The 12,751-nt window shown below is 43.0% G+C and overlaps 1 protein-coding gene across 1 annotated transcript in view; it reads left to right on the top strand.

Annotated features, from left to right (window-relative positions):
- LOC139455447 (histone-lysine N-methyltransferase SETMAR-like) overlaps positions 1–12,082 on the top strand; it is a 60,390-nt gene extending 48,308 nt beyond the window's left edge. Inside the window, exons 2-3 of the mRNA XM_071237000.1 lie at positions 11,149–11,526; positions 11,661–12,082. Of these exons, the coding sequence (XP_071093101.1) occupies positions 11,149–11,526; positions 11,661–12,082 (800 nt within the window). The remainder of the gene's footprint in view (positions 1–11,148; positions 11,527–11,660) is intronic.
- The last annotated feature ends 669 nt before the right edge of the window (positions 12,083–12,751 follow it).

Raw genomic sequence — 12,751 nt, 5'->3', positions numbered from 1 at the left:
GTTTATATATCCCCCACTGTTATTGGTTGTATGATGATTTACATGAATGTACTGGGCATGCGCGTGGCATGACTTCATGTTGAACAAAAAACTAAGCGGTTTGGCTTTTGCGTTTTGTGTAATTGTAGATACAGGTGCTTTCGAGTGTTGTTTAAAAGTTTCGAGCGCTCTATGTGTGAGCATATGCAGTTATTTACGACCTAATGAATTATTAACACCCGTGAAGATCCGGGGTAGAATAGGTCTTCAGCAACCCATGATTTCCGTAAAAGGCGACTATGCATGTCGTAACAGGCGACTAACGGGATCGGGTGGTCAGGCTCGCTGACCTGGATGATGCATGTCATCGTATCCCACTTGCGTGGATCGATGCTCATGATGTCAATCATTGGATTATCTGGTTCAGACTCAATTATTAACAGATCGCAGTCATATAGCTGGAAGAATGCTTAGTGCGGCGTTAAACAAAAAACAAACATAAATTTATTAGCTTTCGAGTTTATGAGTAGTGGTACACGCACGTCTTATATAGGAAGACTAAATCTCGCAAGATCTCGAATTCAGCGAGAGAAATCGACTACTCGATAATGGCGGTCCACTCGCTAATCCTGGTCGAGATAAAAGGAACTATTTTCTATTCCACAAAGTCCCTATCAAGATTTAATGTAGTTTCGGCAGACTGTAATTTAAGGCAGAATTCTGAGAGACCTTGACTTTCCTATCTCGTCAACTGCAGTGATGTGAGCTTTCTTGTGTCTGGACGCGAAGCTTCACGGGACTGTGGGATATTCCTTCACCGCGGAGTTGATCTGTCGATGGGGTGCAGCGTCACGAGCACAGGAGCGTATTTGGGTTGTCAACGGGAGGGGGACGGGGCCCCATGGGGTCGGAGACATGTTGTCAACGAGATTTACAAACCATATAAATAATTTAAATCTTATTTGGTATTGCAAGAATCTGGTATTCCTCTCAATTCATAAATACCCCTGGGGTATTATCGGATAGACTGTGATCCAAGTACCTCAAACAGGACAAATTTATTTGACACAAGAAGAATACTATAGTAGAGACGTGTTTCGTAACTTCTTCTACCCCTTGGTGATTCTAGGGTAAATTAGGTCCTCGGTTCTGTATAGTGTGTCATTATATCCTGATTGCTTTGAGCGTTGATCTTTTCTTTCGGTGCCTGACCCCGATTCTATTATTTATCGACTGCCGTGATATATTCCTGGCAGCGGCGAAGACAAATATAACAAATATAATGCATAAAGCTGAAATACATTTGATAGTGGTGTGTTTGTTTGTTTGTTGTTTAACGCCACACTCAGCATTTTTCAACCTGTATGACGGCGGTCTGTTAATGATCGAGAGTTTGAACCAGACAATCCAGTGAATGTTATCATGAGCATCGATCCACGCAGTTGAGATAAGATGACATGCATCAACCAAGTCAGCGCACCTGACCACAAGCATAGTCCCCTTTTACGGTAAGCATGGTTTGCTGAAGACCTATTCTACCCCGGATCTTCACGAGTCTTTGATAGTGGTGCTGATCTTCATTTTAGTTGACGCTTAAGACGAAACGAGGGATGCTGGAGGCCTTTCTGACGCTGAATCACAATGGGATCCCAATCGTACCGTCAACATTATCTCTCCCTACACTGAACAGAAATATTAGGGGAGCTAAATCCTACCTCACTTACTCACTGGTTCTGTAAGGTTTCGCCCCGAGTTCGCTATATCAGTTAACCATATAACGATAAACAACCCCCGATTTAACTTTTGAACTTACGTCAGGCTACATACGGCCCAAGTACATAGCTCTGTCATGTAGAGTCAATAACCTATAGTAGACTCGTTTTGGACTGTTAATCTGCAAACCAGCTTCAACACATCACCAATGTACTTATCAAGACACAGAGGCAAATATTTACTCACTCACCCAACCCATATAGTTTATTTCAGTTTGTTGTGCACGAATGCAGGACTTAAACATACAAAGTCACCACCTAAGATCCTTCGTACATAGTCTCGGACCTATATTAAGAGATAAATGCGTCTTTAAATTAAAATAGGATTTTATGATATTTTCTATGTATGAATAAGTTTAGTACAATTACAATACTAAATCTGGAAGAGCGCAGGTGGTGTCCTGCAAAGGGTCATAATAGAGACGAGTCTTGGATTCGAACCCACGTCAAGCGGATCCAGGTGGAAGCTGTGGTCACTAGGCTATCTAGATATTACTTTAAAATGGGTGTTTACCTGAATCAGAAATGTTGTGGAGTTACACAACAAACAAACAAACTTCTCAAAGAGGTGTTAAACCCAACTCACTCACATCGAGTATTACAAAGTATATTGGCTGAATATTTGCCATAAATAAATTTCAATATTAAAAACCAAAACGTCATATTTGCAAACATCTTTAAGACCCCTGTATGAACGTGATTATTATTGCATTATATCTGTGTGTCATGCCACCTGCGTGGACGTGAACTGCTCCTTTAAAGCCCACTTGACACAGCAGTTCTAGTTGAACATTTCCGGTCTGCTCTTCACGCTGCGCAAACAAACTAACATATTAAATAGGACAAACCACGAACCTTGACTTCGCAGGTAGGTCAAAGGGCACCTGAGGTCAGGCGTTATCTTTACGATATCGGGAAAGAGTCTCGCCATTCTCACAGTGTGACATGATGTGAAGCAAATATGATTTACCCATAATCATACATGTCAGAATATATTTCACAGAATGTAAAAACGTTATCACAAAGCAGTTACGTCTGATATGACTTGATTTCATAAAGAATAACAACAAAAGCATTTTGTCCATTTTGTTTCAAGTCTGGAATGGTATGTATATGTTAGACATACCCCTACAAAAAATGTGTGGTTGGTGGCCTAATGGCCTCGGCGTTAGCTCACTATGTTCGATTCCCCATACATAAATTTTTGTCAATACAATGAATACCCGTTGTGGTATGTCCGACCCTCAGTCCTCAGCAAGTCGCTCTCTGACAAAGTTGGGACGGTCGTGTAGCCTAGTCATTAAAGCGTGTGCTCGTCACGCCGAAGACCCGGGTTCGATTCCCGACATGGGTCCAACGTGTGTCCCCGGTGTGATATTGCTGGAATATCGCTCAAAGCGGCGCAAAACCATACTCACTCACTCACTCACTCTGACAAAATTCGTCTGATCGTGGACCTGTGGTTACCCCTTTCGCTGGTCAGCCTGAAGTCTCGGGTTCAATTCATGGGTACTTCTTTGAAACTTTAAAGTCAAGTCCCCCGTTGGGGTGTTCCTGGGAGTGCTAGAAGCAGCGTAAAAGTATACTCACTCACTAGTGCGTTTTTGTCACAAGACCTCGAGTTTCAATGTTCAAGGTCATGTCTATGTCAGAGATGTTTCAAAACCATTCGATTTGGCGATATCAAATTGTTCAGCTGTTGAACAGATCATTGGTCAAACGCTCCCCCGAGTTGCTGGTAGTGATTGTTAGAAATGACATCAGATAGCCAGTGACACCTTGATGTATGTCGTATGTCACTTCACACGAATGTATCTGAGACTGCAGAAAAACTTAAATGTATCTCGGACACATTTGTCTCAAAGTGAGTGAGTGAGTGAGTGAGTGAGTGAGTGAGCGAGCGAGCGAGTGATTGATTAGCAATATTCCAGCAATATCACGGCGGGGGACACCAGAAATGGGCTTCACACATTGTACCCATGTCGGGAATCGAACCCGGGTCTTCGGCGTGACGAGCAAACGCTTTAACCACTAGGCTACCCGACTGCCCCTTCAAACGTGAGGAGGGCACCAAGAATACCACCAGACACTACACGGCACACATTCGACTCGATCCAACAACAAAAATGTCTGTCAGTTGACAAGAATTTTATTTTATGGATAACAGGGTCTGCTTCATATGACGCTGAATTTGAAAATAGTTTTTATTTTTTAAAACAACAACTGAAGCGCAGGTTTTAAGGTGACGCGCCGATGCCCGAGGCACACGTCCCTTCTTTGTCTAATAGTGAGAGAGTATGGTTTTACGCCGCTTTTAGAAATATACCAGCAAGTTCACGGCGTGGGACACCAGAAATGGGATTCACACATTGTACTCAAGTCGGGAATCGAACCCGTGTCTTCTGCGTGACGAGCGCCCTCTTTGTCTAATAAAGCATCACCAACAATTTGAAATTATATAAAAGGCTTAGTTAGTTATGATTTCTCTTTCCTTGATATATCAACCCTTTTTCCGAGTAAAATATTTTTGTAACTAAATATTGTTATATTTGTCATATGCAACCACAACCAAAAAAACAACTCCTGACATATATTAAAAGTTCGGCGTCATCGCGTGGCCTCTGGTCATGACTTTCTATATGATTTATCTGTGAATATATTTCTTACTATGTTTTGAAAAGAATCCTGAGTTAATTCAGTGTCATCTGGGGAAAGTTTATAACGACACCCTGGGTCTTAAAAATGTTGCCAAATAACAAAGACAGGATGTAATCACGAACTAAGACCGACACTTGACACTGAGTGATAAATATGTAAGATAATAGCTATTGTGTCTCTGATATGAAGGTAACGTAGCACAAAGGTGAACCAGCGCACCCTCAGTATAGAAACACGTGGCTTATGTCGCACGGCTAACTCTATAGCCAAGCACATGCAGTTTATACATACCCGCCGTGCACATATCGTGAACAAATCACCGTGTAAGAAATCACAGGAAATATGTTAAGGTTGTAAATTTAAAGAATCCTGATAAAAACATAAAATTCTAAAAAGACATTGGTTGGCATGGAAAGTTCTGATGTTTTCAGCGGAACACGAGTCTTTGACAAAATATATTGTTGTTAACACCTTGCAAACTGCCAAAGTTATATACTATATAGGTAGTAAATCCTTTAGTACACATGTGCCTGAAAAGAAAATGATCTGTCTACGCAAACAATGTAAGTCGTATATCTGGTTCAAGTAACAAGCATGTGGCATGCGTTAACAGCTACTTCTTGTGCCTATCAACACTGCCGCGTCATGTAAAGACCCTGATCTATCGCTAAACATAATTAATAATAGCTCTACTATTCTCCCGACACGCCATGTGTTGCAAAGAACCCTTGTTGTGATACCGGAACTCAACAGATCCCCAGTACCCATGTTTGGAGAAGTCTGAGGATTGGATGGTTACAATGGACCTTGCTTATTGTGCGTCAGAGTCTGCCACAGCGTGCAAGCTCGCCACCGGTTTACCTGGTCCAAACTTGGGTGTTTACAGGCAAGGTGAGGTGGGGTTTGGTGGGGTTGGGTTGGGTGAGGTGAGGTAAGGTGAGGTTGGGTGAGGTGAGGTGAGGTGATGTGATGTGATGTGATGTGATGTGATGTGATGTGATGTGATGTGATGTGATGTGATGTGATGTGATGTGATGTGATGTGATGTGATGTGATGTGATGTGATGTGATGTGAGGTGAGGTGATGTGATGTGAGATGCGGTGATGTGAGGTGAGGTGGGGGATGTGAGGTGATGTGAGGTGAGGTGATGTGAGGTGAGGTGGGGGATGTGAGGTGAGATGGGGGATGTGAGGTGATGTGATGTGATGTGAGGTGATGTGAGGTGATGTGAGATGCGGTGATGTGAGGTGAGGTGGGGGATGTGAGGTGAGGTGGGGGATGTGAGGTGATGTGATGTGAGGTGAGGTGATGTGATGTGATGTGAGGTGAGGTGAGGTGATGTGAGGTGATGTGAGGTGATGTGAGGTGATGTGATGTGAGGTGGGGGATGTGAGGTGAGGTGAGGTGAGGTGAGGTGAGGTGATGTGAGGTGATGTGATGTGAGGTGATGTGAGGTGATGTGAAGTGATGTGAGGTGATGTGAGGTGAGGTGAGGTGGGGGATGTGAGGTGAGGTGTGGTGAGGTGAGGTGAGGTGAGGTGATGTGATGTGATGTGATGTGATGTGATGTGATGTGATGTGAGGTGAGGTGATGTGAGGTGATGTGAGGTGATGTGAGGTGAGGTGATGTGATGTGATGTGATGTGATGTGATGTGAGGTGAGGTGAGGTGAGGTGAGGTGAGGTGAGGTGAGGTGAGGTGATGTGATGTGATGTGATGTGATGTGATGTGATGTGATATGATGTAATGTGATGTGATGTGATGTGATGTGAGGTGATGTGAGGTGATGTGATGTGATGTGAGGTGAGGTGATGTGATGTGAGGTGATGTGATGTGATGTGATGTGATGTGAGGTGAGGTGAGGTGAGGTGAGGTGAGGTGAGGTGAGGTGAGATGGGTGATGTGATGTGAGGTGATGTGAGGTGAGGTGAGGTTGGGCGAGGCGAGATGAATTGAGCTGAAATGGACTTTTAATGTCGCCTTCAACCTTATTTCACTTAGAAAGTGACGGGCATGCAAACGGGAGGAATAGATATCCACTACACCACGAATGCAGTTCAATGTATTGGGACTATCAAACCGAATGTTGTCGAAGAGATCATACATCTATCCCATCACTGTAACCTCACCCACTTTTATTACACTGACGGTAAAACACGTATGCTCATACATACCCTATGGTATGGCAAGGGTGTTAGTATTCCAGTCTATTTCTTATATCATGTACATTTTCCAGAAATATATGATCGGAGATTCGAATTCTATACTCGCCGTGTTTGTGCACAACCCGCTGTCCGTTGGTTTTACCAAAGTGGTAAGCGTCTGAAACCTGCACCAATTCTGCATCCCTCCAATCTCATTAAAATCAGATCTTAGTTCTCGCTACCGCTAAACAAAGATCTGAGGACATCCCATTACGGGTCACGTCAGAACGACCTTTCATCCGAGTTGTCGATTTCTTGTCAGTCATTTCATTGGTCGGTCAAAGTTCGCGAAAGGTCGTTCTGAAGTGACCTGTAATGGGATGTCCTCAGATCTTTGTTCATCGGTAGCGAAAACTAAGATCTGATTTTAATGAGATTGATCGTATTCCTGATAATTATTGATAGTCTATCTGAACGACCACCGTTCTATCCAAATATCTCTGGTAAGACAAGTTCGTCACATTGGTACAAAGTGTAACAACCATTATTAGTGCCCCCCCCCCCCCCCTCCCCCCGTCGTGATATTGCTACATTAGTGCTAAAAACATCGTAAAAACCAACTAATTGCTCCCTAACAAGCACTACAATTCCATCTGCAATACAAGAAACCATACAAATGAGAACCGTTACACGTTTTAGATGTGTTCGTTCATCGCCCCAACTACGTCTAAAACGTTCTTCAAATCAGGACACATAACGCAAAACTAACTGCACATGAAATTAGAACGAGGTTCCAGGATGCCAAAAACATCCAACCGAGTCCAAATATTTTCCCACCCCCTCAGTCACGTGTGGAGATTATTTTCATCTCACCGAACCTCCAAGATGACGACAAACGCTTATACCAAATGAGACACAATAATTTCCATAAGCCATACTGAATATGATACACTTGCCGACAGACAGCATGAGGTTACTGGTATAGTTAATTTCTATTCTAATGAGGGGTATGCCTGCGTTACATTAATTATATTTCCCTCGCGACATCTTATCTTCACCATCTTCAAAACGGCGAAGCTAAACAAATAATTAAACACAAGAGCACGCAGTTACTTGCCGATTGCTCCAAGTACGTCAGGAACATCCTCTTCATCATCTCCATCGTTCCATCACAGCATCTAAGATGCGTTATAAGTATTATAACACTGAATCAAAGAATGCTATAAATGTATTACAGGCGACCTTGTGTCGGTGACAGTATGATTACAATATACATATACAACATACAACCGATTGGTGTCATGGCGATAGTTTAATTATAATAAGTATTTGGCAGCATCGTGTTGTTTTGCACTCAGTCACGTGACATGTCTAATAGAACAGTCATGTCGGCGTTGAGCCTGAACAAACAATGGTAATATTTTCACGATTTAATTCGTTTGTGCATCACTGAAATTGTTAGTGTAATGGAATCCACATTAAACGTGGATTTACCCAAACGGAACTCAACAAGTACTCATGTCTCTCGACATTAAAGAAAACTTCATGCGACAGAAACATTCAGCACTTCTCGACCTTTTCCGTTTATCCGAAAATGCACGAGTGATCACGAATGCGGATAATTCTACGCACTTGTCTCTTAATGCCCGTGCAATATACATATACACCGATATTAAACTTTAAGGTGTATAGTTGCAAGGTCTTTGATCATGTTGAGCACGTGCACCAAACAAGTTCAATTTGTGTACATAAGTATGTTGCACTGAGGCGCGCCTTCTTGAGAATGCAGGGATGTTTAACAAATATCATTAGTTGGGTAAGCCGATAGGGGCACATAGGATTCAAACAGGTCTAGTGTTCTAATACTCCCCGTGCCTTTACCTTTGATATTTAGCCATTCCGAAGATGTCTTCGAGCTTAACGATTCATGAAATTCGTAAACTTTACCCTCAGTTCAGGAAATAGATTGTGTATGATAAGAGGGAGAATATGTTTTCACGTCGCAGCAGCACTATTCTACGTCATGACATTAGTAAGGCAATGATTGGTCGTATTAGGTACGATGCCACGACGTCATTCTCAAGTGTATTTTATCTCTTTTAATACCCTGGACCCATAAGCCACAATAGCTTCGTTCAGGAAGTGACGTCATCAGCTTTATCCATTATATCTCCTTGCACAAAGTGTCTCTCGCTGATGAGTGTAACAGAATGGACGGCTAGTTCTAGAGTCGTGACGTCAGAATTGGGCTCTTAATTAAGCCATCGTCACGAATTGTCTATGGAATAATAAAGATGAAATGGGGTTTAACGTCACGTTCAAGATTATTGCACTTACATAGCGACATAGTTTTAGAGTCGTGACGTCAGAATTGGGCTCTTAATTAAGCCATCGTCAAGAATTGTCTATGGAATAATAAAGATGAAATGGGGTTTAACGTCACGTTCAAGATTATTGCACTTACATAGCGACATAGTTTTAGAGTCGTGACGTCAGAATTGGGCTCTTAATTAAGCCATCGTCACGAATTGTCTATGGAATAATAAAGATGAAATGGGGTTTAACGTCACGTTCAAGATTATTGCACTTACATAGCGACATAGATTTAGAGTCGTGACGTCAGAATTGGGCTCTTAATTAAGCCATCGTCACGAATTGTCTATGGAATAATAAAGATGAAATGGGGTTTAACGTCACGTTCAAGATTATTGCACTTACATAGCGACATAGCTTTAGAGTCGTGACGTCAGAATTGGGCTCTAAATTAAGCTATCGTCACGAATTGTCTATGGAATAGTAAAGATGAAATGGAGTTTAACGTCACGTTCAAGATCATTGCACTTACATAGCGATGTGCATGCACATGTGTGTGTGTGTGTGTGTGTGTGTGTGTGTGTGTGTGTGTGTGTGTGTGTGTGTGTGTGCCTGTCGGTCTGTCGGTTTGTAACAGGCAGGACTAATGCCGGATTTACAGCACAATAAGTATCACGTCTTTTGGTATGACTCGGCCGAGGATCGAACCATCGACCTTCCAATCTCTGGGCAGACTGGACAAGAATGGAGATATAATATAATGGATAATCGAAGGAGCTACAACATTAGCCATGTTGTAATGGATAGCCATGTTGTAACTATCCGAACCGAATCCGGCTCACTTAATGGTTAATCACTGGATTGTCTGGTCCAGACCCGATTATTTACTGACCGCAGTTATATAGCTGGAATATTGCTAAGTGCGGCGTTAAACAACAACAAACAAACAAACAAAAAAACAAAACAAATACTGCAACACATACTGATTTTCAAAAAGAGGGTGTGCGGGTGGCACATTCGTCTGCGTTAAGCTGCCAGAATGTTATGTCAGCAGCCTACACATGTTCACGGGTTTATCAAAGTGTTAAACGTAAGACTGCATTGAATCCCTTCCGGCTCTCATCTCACTTCAAGCTGACTCGCTGTGATGCCGCTAAAATACTTTCAAAGCAGCGTTAACCCCAATTCACTCACTCACAAGGATGCTTTCGACTATTCTGATAAAGGTCATAGTTTTAAAGATTTTTCTGTAATTTTACCCTTTATCTACTCATCCCCATTCATATACTTGCTCGTCTGTCTGCGAGACATTCTGATAAAGAACGTCGTCATGATAAGCAAAACTCTTTTCCGGTCTGTGTCCAAAAGACGTATGCGTGTGTTTTTTAATGTTTCAAGTTAATTCTGGATACCAGTCAAAAGACCTTTGACCCACTCCACATTTACCATTTGGGCTCGTTATCGAATCTCGCCTGAGGTTGTTGAGGACTTTTTGGCAACGTATGGCGGGATTAATTGAGGGCGACCAGTTGAGTTTATTAATACAATACTCATCACCATTAAAACAGTATGTCTCCAGTGTACTGAATGATACCTAGTTCGTATGGTTGGGTGATGAGATAATCTGTCGTCGTTTGCGCGAACATATTGTATTCCACAGTAGCGAAATTCAGACATAGTATTTCCATCACAAAACGTATTCCATTAACGTTCATGTCCTGATATGACGAAGTTCGCTTACACGAATAAAGGGGGAGCGACGTGTGTTCGAGTATTCGATTGACGCCGACCCTGATGCTTGGTCAAGTGGTCAACGACATGAGCATCGATTCGCACGTCGGGTCATGATGAAACAGAATGAGTCATTTTGAAATATACCGATCTTCATTTTGGTCCGCCCTTCCGACAGGAGTGGGGGACGTATTCTGATCCGGAATCCCCAAAAGGCGTAAATTGGTCTCATCTTCCCATATACGAGGGCCATTCAGTATATAACCAGCCTAACCTATTTATCAGATCTTAACGGTTGCATGCTTGTCACCAATGTATGTCACGCACATAGACAAAGTTTCACTGAGGAAATTGTATTTGAAGTCACACACGTGATCTATAAAGATGGCAAGGGTAGATTCTGCCAAATTGTCGTCAAAGGTTGAATACAGGGCTGTTATTAGGTACCTCTACTTAAAAGGGAAACCGGGAAAGGAGATACATGATGAATTGTAAGATGTTTATGGTGACAGTGCACCTTCGTATGCACAGGTCAAATTCTGGGTTGCAGAATTTAAGAGGGGTCGGGTGAACCTGGAAGATGAGCCACGCCCTGGCAGGCCTGGAGAGGTGACCAATGACCAAACCAGTGAAGCTGTAAGACAACTGGTTGTCAAAGACAGGCGAATGAAGGTGTCAGAAATGGCCAAGGCCATGGACATTTCAGAGGGAAGTGTCCATACCATTTTGCATGATCGTCTGAGTATGAGGAAGCTGTCTGCCCGATGGGTCCCGAAATGTCTGAGTGATGATCAGAAGGCTGTACGTGCGTCAATGTGTCAGGCACTTTTGACGCAATGCAGTCGGGATGCAGACAACTTTACGGAGAGAATTGTTACTGGCGATGAAACCTGGATACACCACTATGACCCAGAAACCAAAGAACAGAGTAAGCAGTGGACTGGCTTTGTTTCACCCCGTCCAAAAAAGTTTAAGACTCAACCATCGGATGGCAAAGTCATGGCAACCATCTTTTGGGATACCAAATGGGTTTTGCTCATTGACTAATTGCCACGTGGCCAGACTATTACTGGAGAGTCCACTCCGATCTCCTGGACCGTTTGCGGACTGCTATTCTTGCCAAACGTCGTGGAAAGATTACAAAAGGTGTGCTGCTCCAACATGACAATGCCAGAGTGCACACCTGTCGACTTGCGGTTGCCGCAGTGAAGCGCAACAGGTTCAAAGTATTGCCTCATCCACCTTACTCACCAGACCTGGCACCAAGCGACTACTTTCTCTTCCCAAACTTGAAGAAAAAACTGCGTGGACGTCATTTCCGGTCCGATGATGAACTCACGACAGCAGTGGAGGGGTGGTTACACGAACAACCCCATGGTGTCTATCACAACGGGCTTTTAGCTCTCACACATCGCTGGACAAAGTGCATAGACCTCAATGGTGGTTATGTGGAAAAAGAAGAAGTGAGGAGCAGTAGCAAATAGGTTAGGCTGGTTATATTTTGAATGGCCCGCGTATCTTCAGCACATATAACGGGGACAGGGTGGCCCAGTCGTCTAAGGCGCCGCGATTCGCTGTGAAGAGCTGCGTCCCTGGGCGCGCCAGAAACCTACGATTGTGAGTTCGAATCCCGGTTCCCCCCGATTATGTTTCAATGTTTGTCAGCACCATATCCGTGCTCGTGGGTTTCACCGAAGTGGTAAACGTCTGAGACCCTTACTTCCGGCTTTCCTCCCACATTAAGCCGACACGCCGCGATGTAACTGTGATACTGTTAAAAGCGGCGTTAAACCCAACTCACTCACTCACTCAGTACATATAACAGTAATACTTTACAAACCGGCGCTAAACTCAACTCACTCACTTACCTGTTGTAAACGTCATGTAGAGCCGAGTCCGGTTTACCGGTTGAATAATAATTATAAATAATTCCAAAACATGTGCGTATTTGGCTTTACCGCACTTGTAACCAAACTGAAAACCTTTATCATTTTATTCTTATTTGTCCTTTTTCGATCACACTAGGGGCGGTATATACCTTGATACCTAACCATAAAACAAAGTGTCAAATTGCACGCCTAATGTCAACTGACAGGTCTCTACTGCTCTAAAAAGCAGAAAATATAACAAGAATGGATTCTGTCTAAATGTTT

Source organism: Haliotis cracherodii, unplaced genomic scaffold, assembly GCF_022045235.1.
Source record: "Haliotis cracherodii isolate W230 unplaced genomic scaffold, xgHalCrac1.p SCAF_1, whole genome shotgun sequence".
NCBI classification, from domain to species: Eukaryota; Metazoa; Mollusca; class Gastropoda; order Lepetellida; family Haliotidae; genus Haliotis; species Haliotis cracherodii.
This window is presented reverse-complemented; position numbering and strand designations above follow the sequence as displayed.